The sequence below is a fragment of the Astyanax mexicanus genome, chromosome 8 (assembly GCF_023375975.1).
Source record: "Astyanax mexicanus isolate ESR-SI-001 chromosome 8, AstMex3_surface, whole genome shotgun sequence".
NCBI lineage: Eukaryota > Metazoa > Chordata > Actinopteri > Characiformes > Acestrorhamphidae > Astyanax > Astyanax mexicanus.
Genome location: NC_064415.1, coordinates 14,015,524 through 14,037,991, shown reverse-complemented (window position 1 = coordinate 14,037,991; position 22,468 = coordinate 14,015,524). Strand labels below are relative to the sequence as shown.

Genomic DNA, 22,468 nt, shown 5'->3' with positions numbered 1-22,468 from the left:
ATTTACGAGATTGTTTCAGAGTCGTAATGAGAAAAATGCTAACTTTAAGCTAATGCTACAGCGGAGTGAACTGACCTCCCAGCTCAGCTGCAGAGATCGGCCGGGGCCATAACTATACAGCGTATTAAACACAGCTGAGCCAACTAATAAACTAACTGCCCTAACTGAGGAGAGCTGAGAGTGTCACAGCATTCACTAAAACAGGTCAGTGATACTCCAGAACCAGCTGAAACACATTTTAACATTTACCGTCTTTATTATGCAGTGAAATAAATTGGTGTTTTTGGTTTGTTGTGAGGGCAAGTAGTTAGTTGATTAGTTGATTAGTTAGTCGTTAGTTGATTATTTGGGTCAGGTGTTGTAATTAGTATAAACTAATGACCGTAATTAAATACTAAACCTGCAGGGAAGAGCTGCTGAACTGAGAGCCACTCTCTCTTATTATCTGCCTTTTAAAGCTCTAACACAGACTACTCTGCTCAACATTACTGAAAGAGTTTTCACCTGTTTAAATGCTTCAATGATCCTCTGTGAAGAAGAATAAGAATCCAAAACGCGATCTGACCGGAGTTCACTGTTGTTATGCAGAATCCAGTCCGGGGTCATTTCCAGCCGCTGTGCTGTGACGTCAGTTAATCATTAGCTTAAAGTTAGCATTTTTCTAATTACCGCCCTTAAACAATCTCAAAATTCAGAGGATCCAGTGATGTTTAGGAGGTAAATGTACACAGAATAAAACATACAGGGGTCTGAACATATTTATTTACCACAGAATGTGACAGAGGCCAGTTTTTGAAAAGCCCATTCAAATTACCCATTCCCATAAACAACATGGCGCATACTACAAAATGACAACACAAATTCAGTGGTCTATTACAGAGTATATACTGGGAGTTATACTGCTAACCATGGCTAGGTAGCGCTGCTAACCGGGACTGGGAATTGTTGTAAACCTGGGCTGGCTAGCGCTGATAACCAGGGTAGGCTAGAACTGACTAGCGCTGCTAACTACGGCTGAGATGGCTATGCTGCTAACTGTGGCTGGGTAGCCTTGCTAACCTTGGCTGGTTATGCTGGTAGCCTCGGCTGGCCAGTGCTGCTAACCATGGCTGGCTAAGCTGCTAACCAGAGCTGAGTAGCGCTGCTCATTAAAATACACCATAAAATGATGTTCATGGATAGTGCGCCTTATAATCCGAAAAATACAGTATACAGTGTTTCTCTCAGTGTATTTATACATAACACTGGTAAGAAAAACTTGTTCTTGCTTTTTATCTCATACACAGTTCCCAGTGTTCTGTCTGAAGATCAGTTCCTGTGTTCTATCTGTCTGGATATGTTCACTGATCCAGTCTCCACTCCATGTGGACACAACTTCTGTATGATCTGTATTAAAACATGCTGGGGTGACAGTCAGCAGTGTAACTGTCCATTATGTAAAGAGAAATTCACCAAGAGACCAGAACTGAAGGTCAATACAACACTGAGAGAGGTGGTGGACCACTTCAAGAAGAAAAGTGTTCTAGATAAACCTGAGGTTCTCTGTGATGGCTGCGCTGGTGAGAAGCAAAAAGCCCTGAAATCCTGTCTGGATTGTGGTCTGACTTTCTGCAAAATTCATTTAGAGCCTCATTATAATGTTCCAAAACTTAAAAAACACAAGCTGATAAACCCAGTGAAGAACCTGGACGATTACATCTGCCAGGAGCACGAGAAACCCCTGGAGCTGTTCTGTAGAGATGATCAGATGTATGTGTGTAAATTCTGCACTGTGACTGATCACAAGAATCACAACACTGTTCCTATAGAGGAGGAGAGTGGACAGATGAAGGTGAGATGAAGTTTTTCTGAAAGTAGCGAACACATGGTAAATGTAAATTATTATTTATTCCAAAGTAATTAAATATAATGATAGTTGAGGACTAAAAGTGTGGAAATATAATTTAAACCTCATTTCCTCTCTGTTCACAGACACAGCTAGGGAGGATACAGACAGAGGTGCAGCAGATGATCCAAAACAGACTGAAGAAGATCAAAGAGATTGAACACTCAGTAGAGCTCAGAAAAGTGGGTGAAGCATTTTCCTTAATTTCCTTAATTCCTTTGATTTTGTATAATGTATCAAACTGACATTAATAATCTGCTGATCATTCAGTGTGATTTGATTAAGTTAAAGTTGTTCCTCCATCAGAGAAACACAGAGAATGAGATTTCAGACAGTGTTGAAGTCTTCACTGCTCTGATACACTGCATTGAGAGAAGTCAGGCTGAGCTGCTTGAGGTGATGGTGAAAAAGCAGAAAGCAGTAGAGAGGCAGGCTGAAGAGTTCATTAAAGATCTGGAGCAGGAAATCACTGATCTAAAGAGGAGAGACACTGAGCTGGAGCAGCTCTCACACACTGAGGATCACCTCCACCTCCTACAGGTCAGTGTTCCTCTATCTGCTCAATGGTAATGCAGCACATCTCACAACAACACTGCCCATGCTGAGGATCTCTCCTCTCTCCTGTTGGACTGTAGATTCACCCATCCCTGTGCAGACCCCCACACACCACCAACTGGACTGATATCAGTGTTGATCCTCATCTGAGTGTAGAGACTGTGAGGAACGCTCTGTCTCAACTACAGAAGAGTCTGAATGAAGAACTCATAAAAACTCTTAACGAGAAGATCAGAGAATCAGGTGAGAAACTTTCATATTTAAGAGGGGTTTCAGACAGAAATCTGTAACAGAAAGAATCTTACTGAAGATTTTTGATGAAAATAAATTGATTAATGAAGATCTATTGCTTCTGTTGATTCTGAAGCTTTATTTTTTATGAATAAATCTAATGTATATTATTATTCATTGTCATTAGTCTCAACAGAACTGAAGAGGATTCAGCAGTATGCAGGTACAGTGTGATTTATTGTTTGTTTCTGTGTTTATTATTTTAGGAGCTTTAATATTTTATTATTTTAAAATAATCATCATTACACGACTGTAACTCACACTTTATAAAGTACTTTTTTATTCTTCTAAAATATATTTTATTCTACAATTATATATACTCATGTCACACACCGGGTATTTCTTTCAGTGGATGTGACTCTGGATCCTGAGACAGCTTCTCCTTATCTCATCCTGTCTGATGATGGAAAACGAGTGAGCTGTGGAGACAAAAAACAAAATCTTCCTGACAACCCAAAGAGATTCACCAAGTATAGTATCATCCTGGGAAAGGAGGGATTCTCCTCAGGGAGATTTTACTATGAGGTGCAGGTCAGGGGGAAGACTGAGTGGCAATTAGGAGTGGCCAGAGAGTCTGTTAACAGGAAGGGGGAGACTACACTGACGCCACAGAATGGATTCTGGACTGTGATTCTGAAGAATGGAAATAAGTATGATGCTAATGAAAATACCCCAGTCTCCCTCTCCCTGAGAAAGAATCTCCAGAAGTTGGGGGTGTTTGTGGATTATGAGGAGGGTCTGGTCTCCTTTTATGATGTGGAGGCCAGGTCTCATATCTACTCTTTCACCGGTCAGTCTTTCACTGAGAAACTCTATCCATACTTCAGCATTGAGGTTAATGATGGAGGTAAAAACTCAGCTCCACTGATCATCACACCCGTATCAAATAAATAAATAAATATTCATCAGTAACTTTAATGAGAACAACAGAAATAAACACATTTAATTATTTTGATTCTATAAATGATAAAATGTATCGCTAAAGTTTAATGGAGTGAAATTGATTCATAAATGAAGTTTATTTAATATGTAAACAAGTGTTAGAGGTAATGAAGTATTAGAGTTAAAATGTTCTAAAGTGCTGGAGAGTAATCTGATTTTAATGTTAAACTGTGTAAACGGATTTATTGTTTTAGGTTTAAAAGTCAGTAATGTTATTATGATAATAATGTGACATTAGATTAAAAAACATGATTTCGTTCTTCTACAACACTGAATCTGAGCTGATCTGATAAAAAAGGAAAAAAGTACAAAAGAGACTAATCTCTCAGATCAGTGTCTCACATTAGATCAAAGTGTTTTGTGGATTATTCATTATTGTTTCAGTTGATGTTGAGTGTAAAATGAGAGTTGTGGATGAATGTGTTTTATAATCTGCTGTTATTGATGAGATTCTCCTTTAAATCATAATAAAAATTATTAAATGACTCTAACTGACTCACACATTGACATTGTGACCACATAGATACCTCTTTGTCAATGATAAGGTAGGATCAGGGTCAGAGGTCAGTTTTACTGAAATTTTATCAGGTAAGGAAATTAATAGAGTACAAACAGACTGAATAAACGTTCTGTTGAAGAAAACTGCCAGTATAATCTACATTTAGCTAATTGCTGTAGAATTTCTGTAGAATTGATCAACATCACAGTAATTACAGCGACTGCAGAGTAAGTTTATATTAACCAATATAAACACAAGATGCTCCATAAATGATTATTACAGTAGCAAACACATACATACATACAGGAATAAACCAGTGGTGGACAGGTATAAAGTAAATTTAAATTGTTACTGTACTGAGAGTTTTTTTTACCTGTAGTTTATTTAAATTTAAAAAATGTAAATTATTTAAATGTTGAGTGACTTACTTTAACTCCACTGCATTTCAGAGCCATATATTTTTATTTTTACTCCACTACATTATGCACAATCTAATAATTTATACTCTGTATTTTTCCCTTCATGTGTGCATAAAACATAACAAAGAAACGAAGCATACATCAAGCACCTTAATCCTGGTAATCAGGGTGCACTGTGATCAGAACTTGGTTTGATGCTGTTGGACATCCTTCTACCCAGTGCAAGAATGCAGTTTAATGCCAGTGCAGCAGTACAATATTTGCAAGTGTCTATGTCTATATGAAATATATAAATATATGAAATAAATGGGATATATAGAGGGAAAATAGTAAAGCAAGCGAGCATGTTTTGTAACTAAGTTAGAAATAAATCCTAAATCGAATCTTTGCTTTATATATTGCCACCTAATGTTACCTAATAGAAACTGTTAGCCTTCAGTGTTTTGTGTTTATTATCATTTTAATAGACATCAGTCTCAGACTAATAAATAACATTCCATATTCTACATATCCTACTTTTTAATCTAAAAGAATTGTTGATTAAGGAAGGAGTCTTGTTAAAAAAAGATAATAGGACATTAGGGTCATACTAAATCAAGGTATTTTTACATTTACTTCAAGTACATTTAAAGGTAAATACTTGTGTACTTATACTGAAGTGGAGGTCTAAATGGAGGACTTCTACATTTACTGGAGTAATATTTTAAGATGGGTATCTCCACTTTAACTCAACTACATGGTGTGTGTTCTTCATCCACCTCATTATAATACACTATCATACACACCACTAAGCAGAATGCTGATGCTCTGAGCTGCTGCTGTAAACTAGTGATTTAATCCTGGAATCTGAAGATTTGATTCATGTGTCAAAAAGAGCGAAGCACTGTGTCGATTCTTGATTCATTTTTAGGGTTATTCACGTGACGACGGAGATCCGAAGCTTCGTTTCGGCACAGAATCCTCGCGCTTCGAGGGTCGTAGTTTGAGGATTAACAGAAAGAGCGAGAAACTGAAACAGAGACAGGAACATTTAGCTGGGTTATAGTGAGTCTAATGTCTATTTAAGGAATGTGCTTGTGGTCAACTGTGAACTAAACACTGTAAAGCTTCACTCAGCTGTTGTTTTCTAAACATAAGATAAGATATTTTAATATTATAGGAATTACAGTAAAATACAGTGAAATTAGGCCCACAGATAGACATAAATAAACATTTTAATTAACTTTCAATTACCTTAAACAATCCAAATATCCTTCTCGCATTGACCTTTAGTATAATAATTACTCATAAACAGCCATTTGTTAATACTCTGAGTGCATTCTGGGATTTGGAGTGTTTGGTTGATGCTGCCTTTCAGAAGAACTGGTGGAATCTGAGTTCTGGACTACAAAATTAACGCAGCAGGAGATAACCACAAAATGTGTAAAATCTAAATATATTTATATGCAAATTATATAATTATATATTTTTTTACGAATATGTGCATTTAAAAAAGACCTTGCTTTTTAAAATATTTAAAGTATTGTCACAGTTTAGCCCGTGTCTGTCTCGTTGTGTCTCCCTCTCCTGGTCTATTGTGCTACTTTTGTGTTTTGGTCCTGTCTCCGCCCTAGCCCCACCCTGTCATTAGTGATTTGTAACCCCGCCCCCTCTTGATTGATCCTCAGGTGTTTCCAGTTTCCTGTTCCCTGTGTATATAAGCCCCTTTGTTTCAAGCCTTCTTTGTCTAGTCTTTTGTTAGTTTGTTTGCTGTCTGTGATCAGGTTTGTGTGATTCCTTGCTGTGTGTCTGTCAGGTTGGTTTTTGTTTCTAGAGTTACTGGTTTCTTAGTCTTGATTTATACTTTATTCTCATCTTTGTTATTTTAGTTATTTCAGTCTTGTATTTTTGTCTTGCGTTTACCCGTGTTTATTTTCTGTTTATATTCAGTGAAATTTTGGTTTATTTGTTTGTTTGTCAGTTTGTTTTAGTTTGTTTAATAAATAAAGTAATTATTCTGCACTTTTGTCCATCCCCTCACCTACGTAACAAGTATATAGTTCCTTATTGTTTATAATTTATTTATTTAACATAGTATTAGAGACTTAACTTTAGTCTGGCTATCTCTGATTGGGAGTTATTTATATGCTTCAAATTTGTATTTATTATACAGAAAAAAGGTGCTAAAGGATCCAAGAGAGTGATTGAACTAATACAGGACTGAATTTTGTGACTGCACTTCAATTGTAGTTTTTTAGGTAAATCATAGGATATTTTCAGCGCACCTGCTGTCATTATTCTCACTTTCACATTGCAGTGAAAAAAAGCATGCTCTACTTAACACAGTTCATCTCTAAAATATCTATTTTACATTTTATACCATATATTATATTACATACATATTATATATTTTTTTACCATGTTAGCTTGTGCAACACTTTTATTTCTTAATTTGGAACGCTTGTAGTCACTGCCATTCTTAATTTGTTTTATTTAGGTCACAGCAACACTTCATAAATGTATTTTATCCACAGTTTGTTTATAATTTCCTAGTGGCTATTTTAGTACAATTTAATTTAGTACAATTTAATTTACTCAGTAAAAAACACTGATCATAAACACTGGATTTCCTCTACAGTGCAGTTCATAAAGATACAAATCTACAAATGTCTAAACAATTCTATCCAGTCCAGCACCGTGCACAGGTGAACAGGAAGTGACATCACACCAGGTGAGAGAAAGTAAAACTGATTGAATCAGGAAGTTCAGACAGAAAAACAACCTTCTTATTCGCAGTAAGATCTGATCTGAACTACTGGATATTCAGTAACTCTGAGAAGAGGATCAACACAGACGATTCTGACTCTCCAAGAAAAAGACAAAGAGAAGAATAAAGGTATGAACTTCAGTGAAGAATTCGTAGATCAGACGTTTGATCAGTGTGAGCTTAATCACAGTGAACTACATGAGTAAACAGAGTCAGGTGAAGACAGTCTGCTGACACTGGGAAAGTGATGATATTCAGATCTGAAATGTTGATGTAGAAATACAGTGTGATTATCAGCTCCAACAAGAGAAATCATATTTTATGCTCACTGAGTGAATTCTCCAGCTGAGCTGATAAACTGGGTGAAAGTTGGGGGAGTTTTGTTAACTTGTTAAAAGCAGAGTGGTGAAAAACTCAGAAAAAACACTTATTTAAACAGAGCAGAGAGTGAGAAAGAGTGAATGATATTACTGAGCTGAGAGCTGTGATAGTGCTCAGTATAAATAGGAAAAGAACTTTTACATTATTTCTGCTGAAATGAGTTCAATAGGTTGAAGAACAAAATGGCTGATTTTTCATCACAACGATCAAAAGAAGACAGAAGGAGGAGGAGCTTTGATACAGAACTACCTGACTGTAAGTTAATACAGTTCATACACACTTAACTAAATCTCTTGTCAGGTCAGGATTATCTTATCAGTATCAGTACATTGTAATTAAAGTAGAATTAGCAGATAGTGTCAATAACAGTGTTGTGTGAAAGGTGGCTCTACTAAGTATTGATATAGTGGATCATCTTCTGTGTGGGTCCACTAAGTGTTTGATTACAGACTGTAGCCCGTAACCAGTTCTCAAAGATCAGATTCTGACCACAGGATCAGTGTTAATCAGATATCATATCGATCCATTATAGAACCATTATCAGCACTACAGTTACACTGACCTGGTGTTGATATCAAACAGAAAAAACATGCCTTGAAGCTCCACCTTGCTGGTGAACAGTGAGACTGTAGCTCTTCAGTGTTGATCAGATTCTGAGCACAGAGCCGCTCTGGGCTGGATACATTGTAGAGTGAACCACTCTTAATGTAGCTGTGTCAGTGATGTGTTAAATCTCAGAAAGAATTGTGTTTTATTCGCTCATACCACAAACTACACACACTAATATATCAGTTACACCGCTTTGCTGAGAATAGGTCAATATGCACAATATATATATATATATATATATATATATATATATATATATATTTATATATATATTATATTATTATTTATTGTGAATAGTTTGTGGACAGCAGTGAATAACTCATGGAAAACTGTTCATTTAAATTGCTCAATACATTTTATTAAAGTCTGACAAAAGGTACGAGACTAAGGCACTTAATGCTGTTTTTGTTTTTCCACTCCTGCACAGTTCCTCATGACTCCAGTGTTCTCCTGTCTGAAGATCAGTTCCTGTGTTCTATCTGTCTGGATGTGTTCACTGATCCAGTCTCCACTCCATGTGGACACAACTTCTGTATGATCTGTATTAAAACATGCTGGGATGACTGTCAGCAGAGTTACTGTCCATTATGTAAAGAGAAATTCACCAAGAGACCAGAACTGAAGGTCAATACAACACTGAGAGAGGTGGTGGAGCACTATAAGAAGAAAAGTGTTCTAGATAAACCTGAGGTTCTCTGTGATGGCTGCGCTGGAGTGAAGCAGAAAGCCCTGAAATCCTGTCTGGATTGTGGTGTGAGTTTCTGTAAAATTCATTTAGAGTTTCATTATAATGTTTCAAAGTTTAAGAAACACAAGCTGATAAACCCAGTAAAGAACCTGGAGGATTACATCTGCCAGAAGCACGAGAAACCCCTGGAGCTGTTCTGTAGAGATGATCAGATGTGTGTGTGTCATTTCTGCACTGTGACTAAACACAAGAATCACAACACTGTTCCTATAGAGGAGGAGAGTGGACAGAAGAAAGTAAGTGGCAGCATTATTCTTAATAGATAACAAAGGAATGTAAACTATTCATTATTTTAAAATGAATAATTCAGTGTTGAAATGTAAATTAAACCTTTTTTTCTCTCGATTTCCAGACACAGCTGGGAAAGACACAGACAGAGGTGCAGCAGATGATCCAATACAGGCAGAAGAAGATCAAAGAGATCGAAAACTCAGTCGAGATCAGAAAAGTGGGTGAAACATCATATATGTTCTAGTAATTTCAATCTGCAGTTTTGATTTTGTATAATGTATCAAATTGAGCATAATCACCGATTAGTGTGATTTGGTTAAAGTTAAAGTTGTTCCTTCATCAGAGAAACACAGAGAATGAGATTTCAGACAGTGTTGAAGTCTTCACTGCTCTGATACACTGCATTGAGAGAAGTCAGGCTGAGCTGCTTGAGGTGATGGAGGAGAAGCAGAAAGCAGCAGAGAGGCAGGCTGAAGAGTTCATTAAAGATCTGGAGCAGGAAATCACTGAGCTAAAGAGGAGAGACACTGAGCTGGAGCAGCTCTCACACACTGAGGATCACCTCCACCTCCTACAGGTCAGTGTTCCTCTATCTGCTCAATGGTAATGCAGCACATCTCACAACAACACTGACCATGCTGAGGATCTCTCCTCTCTCCTGCTGGACTGTAGATTTACCCATCCCTGTGCAGACCCCCACACACTACCAACTGGACTGATATCAGTGTTGATCCTCATCTGAGTGTAGAGACTGTGAGGAACACTCTGTCTCAACTACAGAAGAGTCTGAATGAAGAACTCACTAAAACTATTAATGAGAAGACCAGAGAATCAGGTGAGAAATATTCCTTTGAAGATGCTGGATGAAAATGTATGAAGATCAATTGTTTCTGTCAATTATGGAGGTTTATTTTGGTTTAAGGTTAGCTTTAAATCTAATTATTATGTTTTGTTATTGTAATTAGTCTCAACAGAACTGAAGAGGATTCAGCAGTATGCAGGTACAGTGTGATTTTTGTCTTTATTATTTTAGAAGCTTTAAATCATCACACCACTGCAACCCAAACTTTATACTTTAGACTGTTAATTAATACACCTTATATATGGAACATAACATATATATATATATATATATATATATATATATATATATATATATATATATATATATATATATATATATATATATATATAAAAGCCTTCGCTCAACCCTGCCCAGGTCTAAAAACACTCAAGAGAGCAGTTTTAAATCAGGTCTCTGGCTTCCTCTCCCAGAATGACCTCCTGGACCAGAACCAATCTGGATTCAAAAAAGGACACTTCTCCGAGACGGCTCTGTTGTCTGTGACTGAAGCGTTGAAAACTGCTAGAGCTGCAGGCCAGTCCTCAGTGCTCATTCTGCTGGACCTCTCGACCTTCGACACAGTCAACCATGACTTCCTCTTAACTATACTCTCAAACATGGGGATCTCAGACAATGTGCTGTCATGGTTCAGATCATACCTCACTGGGCGCTCGTTCAAGTTGTCGTGGCAAGGACAGCTGTCCTCAGCCCACTCCCTATCCATTGGGGTTCCCCAGGGTTCGGTACTGGGTCCCCTTCTCTTCTCAGTATACACCGCCTCTCTTGGTCAGGTTATCCACTCACATGGCTTTTCCTACCATTGCTTTGCTGATGTCACCCAGCTATACCTGTCATTCTCACCTGAAGATCACTCAATCTCTGCACGGATATCGCAGTGTCTCTCTGACATATCCTCATGAATGAAGGAGCATCACCTTCAATTAAATCTTTCAAAGACTGAACTTCTGGTCATACCAGCAAAACCATCTTTTCAACACAACTTCTCTATAAGCATCGACTCTCCCTCTCTCCCTGACAAAGGTTGCTAGGAACCTGGGTGTTATGGTTGATGACCAGCTCTCCTTCACGCACCATGTGGCCTCAGTTGCTTGATCCTGCCGCTTCGCGCTTTATAACATCAGGAAAATTAGACAGTTTCTGACGCAACAGGCCACCCAACTCCTGGTGCAAGCGGTCGTCATCTCACGCCTCGACTACTGCAATGCCCTGCTAACTGGCCTCCCGGCCTGCGTAGTAAAACCACTCCAAATGATCCAGAATGCAGCAACACGTCTGGTCTTCAACCAACCAAAACGGGCACATGTCACCCCGCTGCTCATTGAGCTCCATTGGCTACCAGTTGATGCTCGCATCATATTTAAAACTCTTACAATCGCCTACAAGGTGATGACAGAACAGCTCCTTCCTACCTGCATTGATCACTCCTGAAGGCTTACGCCACCCGCCGCTGCACTCCTCCAATGAACGTCGCCTCGCTTTGCCAAACACTCACACAAAGCAATCCAGACTGTTCTCATACAGAGTTCCCCAATGGTGGAACAAACTACCTTCCACTACCAGATCAGGAGAATCTCTCGCTATCTTTAGGAGACTCCTGAAGACAGAGCTCTTCAAAGAGCACTTACTCTCTTAACACCTCTAACACACTAACTACTTCTAACCCCATTTCCTTCTTCCCCTCCTTCACTTCTCAATCCATTTATTTCCCTTCGACCTCCTTTAAGCCCTATCTAAAAATGGTTTATCTTAATTCCTATTGCTTGTACTTGACTATTGTACTATTGGACAAAAGCGTCTTCCAAATGTAATGTAATGTAATGTAATGTAATATTAAGTAAACTTTAAGAAGCATTATATATATATATATATATATATATATATATATATATATATATATATATATATATATATATATATATATATATATATATATATATTCTAAAATGCTTCTTAAAGTTTACTCAATATGTTCCACTGGGTGATTAATTAATTTATTATCTGTATACTCATACCAAACACTGTGTTTCTCTCAGTGGATGTGACTCTGGATCCTGATACAGCTTATCCCTTTCTCATCCTGTCTGATGATGGAAAACAAGTGAGCTGTGGAGACACAAAACTGGATCTTCCTGACAATCCAAAGAGATTTACTAAGTATAGTATCATTCTGGGAAAGGAGGGATTCTCCTCAGGGAGATTTTACTATGATGTGCAGGTCAGGGGGAAGACTGAGTGGCAATTAGGAGTGGCCAGAGAGTCTGTTAACAGGAAGGGGGAGACTACACTGAGCCCACAGGATGGATTCTGGACTGTGATTCTGAAGAATGGAAATAAGTATGATGCTAATGAAAATACCCCAGTCCCCCTCTCCCTGGGGGTGTTTGTGGATTATGAGGAGGGTCTGGTCTCCTTTTATGATGTGGAGGCCAGGTCTCATATCTACTCTTTCACTGGTCAGTCTTTCACTGAGAAACTCTATCCATACTTTAACCCCTGTAATAATGATGGAGGTAAAAACTCAGCTCCACTGATCATCACACCCGTATCAAACACTAAATAAATATTCATCAGTAACTGTAATGAGAACAACAGAAATAAACAGATTTAATTATTTTTATTCTATAAATGATAAAATGTATCGGTAAAGTTTAATGGAGTGAAATTGATTTATGAAGTTTCTTCAATATGTAAAACCAAATCTTGGAGTAGATCATAGTTAAAATGTAGTGGTACAGAAGTGCTGGAGAGTAATCTGAGTTTAATGTTAAACTGTGTAAACTGATTTGTTTTTTAAGGTCTTAAAAAAGTCAGTAATGTTATTATGATAATAATCTCAGATCAGATCAGTAACATGATTGTGTTCTTCAAACAACACTGAATCTGAGCTGATCTGATAAAAAAAGGAAAAAGTATAAACTGCAAAGATACTAATCTCTCAGATTAGTGTCTCATATTAGATCAAACTGTATTTATTATTGTATCAGTTGATGAGGGGAGTGAAAAAAGAGTTGTGGGTGAATGTGTTTTTATTATCTGCTGTTATTGATGAGATTCTCCTTTAAATCATAATAAAAATTATTTAATGACTCTGTAACTGACTCACACATTGACATTGTGACTACAGAGATACCTCTTTGTCAATGAGAAAGTAGAATCAGGGTCAGAGGTCAGTTGTACTGAATTTTTTTCAGGTAAGAAAATTAATAGAGTACAAACAGACTGAATAAAAGATCTGCTGCAGAAAACTCCCAGTATAATCTACATTTAGCTAACTGCTGTAGAAATTCAGTAGAATTTAAAAAACATCACAGTAATTACAGCGACTGCAGAGGTAGCTCATGTTACCCAATATAAACATAAGAAGCTCCATAAACGATTATTACAGTAGCTTACAGTTACATATATACAGGATAAACCAGTGGTGGACAGGTATAAAGTAAATTTAAATTGTTACTGTACTGAGAGGGTTTTAAATTATTGAAATTTTGAGTGACTCTGCTGCATTTCAGAGCCACATATTTTTCTTTTTACTCCACTACATCATGCAAAATCTAATAATTTATACTCTGTAACTGTTGCTTCATGTATGCATAAAGCCATAACATATCAAAAGAAAATAAGCATAAAGCAATTAATCCTGGTAATCAGGGTGCACAATTTGTTCAGAACTTGGTTTGATGCTGTTGGACATCCTTCTACCCAGTGCTAGAATGCAGTTCAGTGCCAGTGCAGCAGCATAACATTTGCCAGTGTCTATGTCTATATAAATGATATAAATATATGAAATAAATGGGATATATAGATTAAGTATAGTAAAGCAAGCGAGCAAGTTCTGTAACTAATAAATCATAAACGGAAGCTTTGCTTTGTATATTGCCACCTAATGTTACCTAATAGAAACTGTTGTCCTTCAGTGTTTTGTGTTTATAATCATTTTAATAGACATCAGTTTCAGACTAAAAAATAACATTCCATATTCTACACTGGTGCATTAAGAGTCACACTACAACTTTATTTTTCACTTAAAAAAGTATTGATCAAGGAAGGAGTCTTGTTATATAAAATGATGGGTATCTCCACTTTAACTCAACTACATGGTGTGTGTTCTTCATCCACCTCATTATAATACACTATCATACACACCACTAAGCAGAATGCTGATGCTCTGAGCTGCTGCTGTAAACTAGTGATTAAATCCTGGAATCTGAAGATTTGAAACATGTGTCAAAAAGACCGAAGCACTGTGTCGATTCTTGATTCATTTTTAGGGTAATTCACGTGTCGACGGAGATCCGAAGCTTCGTTTCGGCACAGAATCCTCGCGCTTCGAGGGTCGTAGTTTGAGGATTAACAGAAAGAGCGAGAAACTGAAACAGAGACTCAGAGACAGAGAGCGAGTATTAGTGATGGGCGGGTGAATCCTCTATGAATCATTTGAAGCTTCTTTCTGACTCTTCTGAAAAAGATCCGAGTCATTTGTAGAATCGGAGAAGAGGGACATCTGGTGGCTGTAAGAAATAACTGCAGATCAACACCGATAAACACACAGTATGAACCCTGTGTTATTTTACACTTCACCCAGTGTCTGTTCTGATCTGCTGATCAATAATGTACAATTATTAATGTGCTGCAGGAAATCAGTGTTTTTTATCATTATTGATCAGTCAGTTATACATTATCAGCAAGATAAACACTGATGTGTTTGAGTGAATAGTGTAATCATCATTTATACAGGGATTATGAACACAATCTACACTGTTAAAAAAGTGTTTTAAAATATGATTTGAGGAACATTTAGCTGGGTTATAGTGAGTCTATGGCATTTAAAGGAATGTGCTTGTGGTCAACTGTGAACTAAACACTGTAAGGCTTCATCCAGCTGTTGTTTTCTGAACATAAGATAAGATAATTTAATATTATAGGAATTGTAAAATTGTAAAATACAGTGAAATGAAGCCCACAGATAGACATAAATAAACATTTTAATTAAATTTTAATCACATTAAACAATCCAAATATCCTACTTGCATTGACCTTTAGTATAATCTTCATTTCACTAGAAATTATTTCATAGAGATGTCAGAAATATATTTTCTCAAATTAATATTGATTTACAACATTTTACTGAGTAAATTAGTTTAATAAAAGTGTTGCAAATGTTTAACACTGCATTTGTGTTCAATTTAATACTATAATTAAATTATGATTGATGTCCAATGGTAACTCCTGATTGCTTATGTGATTTCACGTTTTGCATAAAGGTTCTTCATCCTTAAGGTTATTATTAAATGCTAGTTCTTGAAGACAGAGACGACGCTACATCTTTAAAAAAAACTTTGAAATGTTTGAGGTTGAGGACTCTAGCGCTTCATATCCAAACAGACAGGTTAATAAAGTATGTAAATGAGACACAGCTGTACACAGTTAATACCAATGACTGAAGAAAAATATAATATATTACTAATAAACAGCCATTTGTTAATACTCTGAGTGCATTCTGGGATTTGGAGTGTTTTGGTTGATTCTGCCTTTCAGAAGAACTGGTGGAATCTAAGTTCTGGACTACAAAATTAACGCAGCAGGAGTGACAGTAAAAGGATGTGTAAATCATGTCATATTTATTTTTTAATTATTCTTTTTTCAACCACAAAATGTCTCAAACGTATATATATTTATATACGAATAATATAAACATATATATTTTTAAAACAGTAGGAGTATGTAGTTCCTAATTGTTTATTATTTAGTTGTTTAACACATTAGTATTAGTGAGACTGAACTTTAGTCTGGCTGTCTCTGATTGTGAGTTATTTATATGCTTCAAATTTGTATTTATTATACAGAAAAAAATGTGCTAAAGCATCCAACACAGCGATTGAACTAATACAGGACTGAATTTTGTGACTGCACTTCAATAGTAGCTATATTTTAGGTAAATTGTAGGATATTTTCAGTGCAACTGCTGTCATTACTTCTCACTTCACATTGTAGTAAAGAAAAGCATGCTCTACTAAGCACTGTTCATCTCTAAAATATCCATTGTTTTTTTATAGTTTCCTCGTGGCTATTTAAGTACAGTTTAATTTAATGCAGTCTGTAGAAAATTATTCTTGCCTAAATTAAATCACTCTGATATAAAACACTGATCATAAACACTGCATTTCCTCTAAAGTGCAGTTCATAAAGATAATGTATAACATTAAATACATATCAATAAATGTCTGAACAATTTTAATCCATTCCAGCTTCAATCACAGGTAAACAGGAAGTGACATCACACCAGGTGAGAGAAAGTAAAACTGAGTGAATCAGGAAATTCAGACAGAAAAACAACCTTTTTATTCGCAGTAAGATCTGATCTGAACTACTGGATATTCAGTAACTCTGAGAAGAGGATCAACACAGACGATTCTGACTCTCCAAGAAAAAGAAAAAGAGAAGAATAAAGGTATGAACTTCAGTGAAGAATTCATAGATCAGATGTTTGATCAGTGTGAGCTTTATCACAGTGAACTACACGAGTAAACAGAGTCAGATGAAGTCAGTCTGCTGATACTGGGGAAAAAGATTATATCCAGAATTATAATGTAGAAATACAGTGTGATTATCGTCTCCAACAAGAGAAATCATATTTCATGCTCACTGAGGGAATTCTCCAGCTGAGCTGATAAACAGGGTGAAAGGTGAGAAGTTGTGTTAACTGGTTAAAAACAGAGTGGTGAAAATTGAGTGCAGCAAAAAAAGAATCCTCACATTATTTCTGTTAAAAATGTGTTCAATAGGTTGAGGAACAAAATGGCTGATTTTTCATCACAACGATCAAAAGATGACAGAAGGAGGAGTAGCTTTGATAAAGAACTATCTGATTGTAAGTTAATACAGTTCATACACACTTAACTAAATCTCTTGTCAGGTCAGGATTATCTTATCAGTATCAGTACAGTGTAATGAAAGTAAAATGATCAGATAATGTCAAAAAATATTATTGGTTATAGTGTCTTGTAAATTTGCCTCTACTAATTATTGATATAAGGGGGCTGAATATTCACACAGTTACACTGACCTGGTGTTAATTTTATTTTTAGCTCCACTTTGCTGGTGTAGAGTGAGACTGTAGATCATCTGATGATGCACATCTAACACTACTGATCTAGTAGCTCTTCAGTGCTGGTCAGATTCTGAGCACAGAGCCGCTCTGGGCTGGATAACTTTGTAGAGTGAAACACTCTTAATGTAGCAGTGTCAGTGATGTGTTAAAACTCAGAAACGGTCTTATTCAGTCATACCACAAACTACACACACTAATACTGCATATCAGTCACACCATGTTGCTGAGAATGAATTAATAGCCACAATCTAACCAGTGTTGTTCCTATAGTAAAATGTTTTCACTGATGGTTCTTTTCACTGTTAATGGTTTGTGGACAGAAGTGAAGAACTCGTGTAAAAGTGTTCATTTAGATTACTCAATAAAAATTATTAAAGATGACAGAATGGTACAAGACGAAGGCACTTAATAATGTTTTGTTTTTCAACTCCTGCACAGTTTCTGGTGACTCCAGTGTTCTCCTGTCTGAAGATCAGTTCCTGTGTTCTATCTGTCTGGATGTGTTCACTGATCCAGTCTCCACTCCATGTGGACACAACTTCTGTATGAACTGTATTAAAACATGCTGGGGTGACAGTCAGCAGTGTAACTGTCCATTATGTAAAGAGAAATTCACCAAGAGACCAGAACTGAAGGTCAATACAACCCTAAAAGAGGTGGTGGACCACTATAAGAAGAAAAGTGTTCTAGATAAACCTGAGGTTCTCTGTGATGGCTGCACTGGAGTGAAGCAGAAAGCTCTGAAATCCTGTCTGGATTGTGGTGTGAGTTTCTGTAAATCTCATTTAGAGTTTCATTTTAATGTTCCAAAGTTTAAGAAACACAAGCTGATAAACCCAGTAAAGAACCTGGAGGATTACATCTGCCAGGAGCACGAGAAACCCCTGGAGCTGTTCTGTAGAGATGATCAGGTGTGTGTGTGTCAGTTCTGCACTGAGGCTGACCACAAGAATCACAACACTGTTCCTATAGAGGAGGAGAGTGGACAGAAGAAAGTAAGTGGCAGCATTATTCTTAATAGGTAACAAAGGAATGTAAACTATTCATTATTTTAAAATGAATAATTCAGTGTTGAAATGTAAATTAAACCTTTTTTCCTCTCTGTTCACAGACACAGCTGGGAAAGACACAGACAGAGGTGAAGCAGATGATCCAGGACAGGCAGAAGAAGATCAAAGAGATCGAACACTCAGTACAGCTCAGAAAAGTGGGTGAAACATCATATATGTTCTAGTAATTTCAATCTGCAGTTTTGATTTTTATAACGTATCAAATTGAGCATAATAATTATTCAGTGTGATTTGATTAAAGTTAAAGTTGTTCCTCCATCAGAGAAACACAGAGAAGGAGATTTCAGACAGTGTTAAAGTCTTCACTGCTCTGATGCGCTCCATTGAGAGAAGTCAGGCTGAGCTGCTTGAGGTGATGGAGGAGAAGCAGAAAGCAGCAGAGAGGCAGGCTGAAGAGTTCATTAAAGATCTGGAGCAGGAAATCACTGAGCTAAAGAGGAGAGACACTGAGCTGGAGCAGCTCTCACACACTGAGGATCACCTCCACCTCCTACAGGTCAGTGTTCCTCTATCTGCTCAATGGTAATGCAGCACATCTCACAACAACACTGACCATGCTGAGGATCTCTCCTCTCTCCTGCTGGACTGTAGATTTACCCATCCCTGTGCAGACCCCCACACACCACCAACTGGACTGATATCAGTGTTGATCCTCATCTGAGTGTAGAGACTGTGAGGAACACTCTGTCTCAACTTCAGAAGAGACTGAATGAAGAACTCACTAAAACTATTAATAAGAACATCAGACAATCAGGTGAGAAACTTTCATATTTAAGAGGGGTTTCAGACAGAAATCTGTAACAGAAAGAATCTTACTGAAGATTTTTGATGAAAATAAATTGATTTTTGAAGATCTATTGCTTGATTCTGGAGCTTTATTTTTTATGAATAAATCTAATGTATATTATTATTCATTGTCATTAGTCTCAACAGAACTGAAGAGGATTCAGCAGTATGCAGGTACAGTGTGATTTATTATTTGTTTCTGTTTATTTTAGAAGCTTTAAGATTTTATTATTTTAAAATCATTGCACAACATTGTATAAAGTACTGTTTATTTTAATTCTCCTAAAATATATTTTATTCTACACATTTTCACACTCTGTGTGTTTCTCTCAGTGAATGTGATTCTGGATCCTGATACAGCTTATCCCAAACTCATCCTGTCTGATGATGGAAAACAAGTGAGATATGGAGACAAAAAACAGAATCTTCCTGACAATCAAAAGAGATTCACCAAGTATAGTGTCATTCTCGCAAAGGAGGGATTCTCCTCAGGGAGATTTTATTATGAGGTGCAGGTCAGGGGGAAGACTAATTGGCAATTAGGAGTTGCCCAAGAATCCATTAACAGAAAGGGGGGGATTACACTGAGCCCACAGAATGGAGTCTGGACTGTGATTCTGAGGAATGGGAATGAATATGAAGCTTGTACTGGTCCTCCAGTCTCCCTCTCCCTGAGAGAGAATCCCCAGAAGGTGGGGGTGTTTGTGGATTATGAGGAGGGTCTGGTGTCCTTTTATGATGTGGAGGCCAGGTCTCATATCTACTCTTTCACTGGTCAGTCTTTCACTGAGAAACTCTATCCATACTTCTGTCCCTGTAGTAATGATGGAGGTAAAAACTCAGCTCCACTGATCATCACACCCGTATCAAACACTAAATAAATAATCATCAGTACCTGTAATGCGAACAACAGAAACAAACATATTACATATTTATACTTCTGTATCCCAAATGTGATTTTATTACTCTTTCACAATCATTTTGGGTGTTTGAAACATTACATATTTTATTACACTTTAACACTTTTAAAATATTCTTGTCAACCACAAACATGAAGCACTTCCAGGCTTTGGTCACTAATGTGTTTTATGAAGCTTCGAGTCAGGATTTTTTCTCCGATTTAGTTTGGAGAAAAACCTTCAGAGCTTTAGAAAGATTTGGTTTGTAATCTCTACCAAACAGGACAAACACACACCACCACACACACCACTAATCAGCATAGTGAACTTTACTCTGTTTGAGCTGCCTGTGCAGAACAAATTACCTCCCAGGTGAATCCAGTTTTTCCTGACCTGCAAAGCATTCTGGGTACTGTAGTTCTTACAGGCATTTTGACAGAGCCTGTTACATAATAGTCGGCTCTACAACAAGCAGTGAGTTTTAAACATGTTTTTTTAATCTATTAAAACTATTGAATGGCCATTGGTGTAATTGTTAAAACTCCCCACAAAAATGGAATTAAAATGTAAACAAAACTATTTAGAGCACTTTGAAATTAAATTCTTTATTCAAGATGAATTTACTGAATCTGAATTGTTCAGAATGGTGGCAATACCAACCAGATCTGTCTGTAGAGTTTAGTGCCTCTGAAAGCTTCATCACAAAAAGTTACTTTATTAAATGATTATAAACACACTGCCTCATGTTTGAGGTAATTTTAATAATTTATTTGATGTGATTTTGATTTAAACTGTTGGAGCTTGATCAGGGGTCATGAATCAAAATAATAAAAGTAATATTTTACATTAAAAATATAAATATAATCTTTTTTTTTACAGAATTCTAGTAGAGGTTTAAAAAGTATCATAAAGCTTAAAATAGTTTTGAAAACTTATGAAATCAAGTATTAAAAGCAATGTATTTTTATTTTCTTAGATTCTAAAATAGTGTCTAAATTCTAAAATAGTGTCTAAAACTGGATTGAAAAGAGTCACTGTGTGAGTACAAATGTACAGTCACTCCTCACCAACAAATATCCAACTAACAGTGATTCCAGGTTCTCAGAAAGTAACTGCTAACAAAGGCTTGAGGATGCAGAACTAAAGTAAATATAATAAATATTAATACAGGCTGTGTTTACATTTATGTGTGAGGGGGTTTTGTAAAGATGGTTTAACTTTAAATTGATTTTAAATGCATTTAACATTATTAAATTATTTAGAATTAACATAAACAAATGTGAATAGCTATTCGGTAAAACATCTGTAGTTGTACAGATCAAACATAATAAAAACACTCAAACATCTTTTCAAAGTAATTTAAATGCTGTAATATTGTTGTATTGCAAAATCAGAATAAATCAGTTCAGTGGAGCAAAGCTCTGTGTTCAACCTGCAGTTAAAACTACACTCTTAAATATTACTTTAAATAGTTCTTGTTCTGTGTGACGCCATATATGAAATGTTTAAATGACTAAAGAACTTCTTCTTTCCCAGTTTAAATGTGTATTCATAAAGCTGTTAACTGTGTATTTGTTTGTTAATTGACTGCAGTATTTCGCAAAGTACACCCCCCACACATACACATAGAAATGCACATTAGTACACTACAGCTTTACCCCTGAGGTCACATAAGCAGGCCTGCATGTTCATGTGGTATATGCTGTGTGTTTAGCATGGTAAAATATATTATTTATATTAATTAAACCAGTGAGATTGTGTTTTGTTTTTTGTACACAGTAGAATTTGTGACTTATTTTCCACAAAGCAGCTTTACAGAAACATGATCACAGGACAAAAAATCAGGCAAAACATTAAATATAGAAAATACAGAATACAGAACCCCCAGTGAGCGTGGTCACTGCATATTCCTGAGTCACTGTAGCTCAGTATATAACAGTTAGCTCCTGTGTAATGCTGCCCGGCTTCTGCAGTCTTACAGTGTGGCCTTCAACTGTGAACCAAGAGGAATTTATTACACACTTTACCCTACTGATATTATAGTTTCTTTACACTGTTCTAATGGCTGATTTAGAAACTTTATTACAGCATCAATAGCAGATGTGACATCACACCAGGTGTGAGAGAAAGTGAAACTGATTGAATCAGGAAGTTCAGACACAATAACAACCTACTTATTCGCAGTAAGATCTGATCTGAACTGCTGGATATTCAGTAACTCTGAGAAGAGAATCAACACAGACGATTCTGACTCTCCAAGAAAAAGACAAAGAGAAGAATAAAGGTATGAACTTCAGTGAAGAATTCATAGATCAGACGTTTAATCAGTGTGAGCTTCATGACAGTAAACTACATGAGTAAACAGAGTCAGGTGAAGACAGTCTGCTGATACTGGTAAAGTGATGATATCCAGAGCTGAAATATTGATGTAGAA

General features: G+C 36.5%; 2 protein-coding genes and 1 pseudogene across 4 annotated transcripts in view; all 3 read left to right on the top strand.

Moving 5' to 3' along the window:
• Positions 1–22,468, top strand: part of LOC111194324 (E3 ubiquitin-protein ligase TRIM39) — a 72,368-nt gene that overhangs the window by 8,341 nt on the left and 41,559 nt on the right. For 2 of the 3 annotated variants that reach the window (XM_049482910.1, XM_049482913.1), the window contains exon 2: positions 7,367–7,466. The gene's annotated coding sequence lies outside the window, so the exon portion shown is untranslated. Of the gene's footprint in view, positions 1–7,366; positions 7,467–22,202; positions 22,319–22,468 lie in introns of those variants that run through there. The other variant, XM_049482912.1, reaches the window with a different exon arrangement.
• On the top strand, positions 1,291–20,016 carry LOC125803985 (E3 ubiquitin-protein ligase TRIM39-like; annotated as a pseudogene).
• LOC125803984 (E3 ubiquitin-protein ligase TRIM39-like) lies at positions 7,888–12,772 on the top strand. The gene is made up of 7 exons (XM_049482915.1): positions 7,888–7,973; positions 8,755–9,311; positions 9,428–9,523; positions 9,650–9,883; positions 9,979–10,141; positions 10,272–10,307; positions 12,205–12,772. Exons 1-7 carry the CDS (start codon positions 7,901–7,903, stop codon positions 12,729–12,731), a joined length of 1,686 nt encoding a protein of 561 aa, XP_049338872.1. The 5' UTR covers positions 7,888–7,900; the 3' UTR covers positions 12,732–12,772.

Coding starts and splice junctions, on each gene's coding strand:
- LOC125803984 (XM_049482915.1), top strand. CDS start 7,901: ATGGCTGATTTTTCATCACAACGATCAAAAGAAGACAGAAGGAGGAGG. Junction 9,312..9,427: donor AGGAGAGTGGACAGAAGAAA/GTAAGTGGCAGC, acceptor CTCGATTTCCAG/ACACAGCTGGGAAAGACACA. Junction 9,524..9,649: donor ACTCAGTCGAGATCAGAAAA/GTGGGTGAAACA, acceptor TTCCTTCATCAG/AGAAACACAGAGAATGAGAT.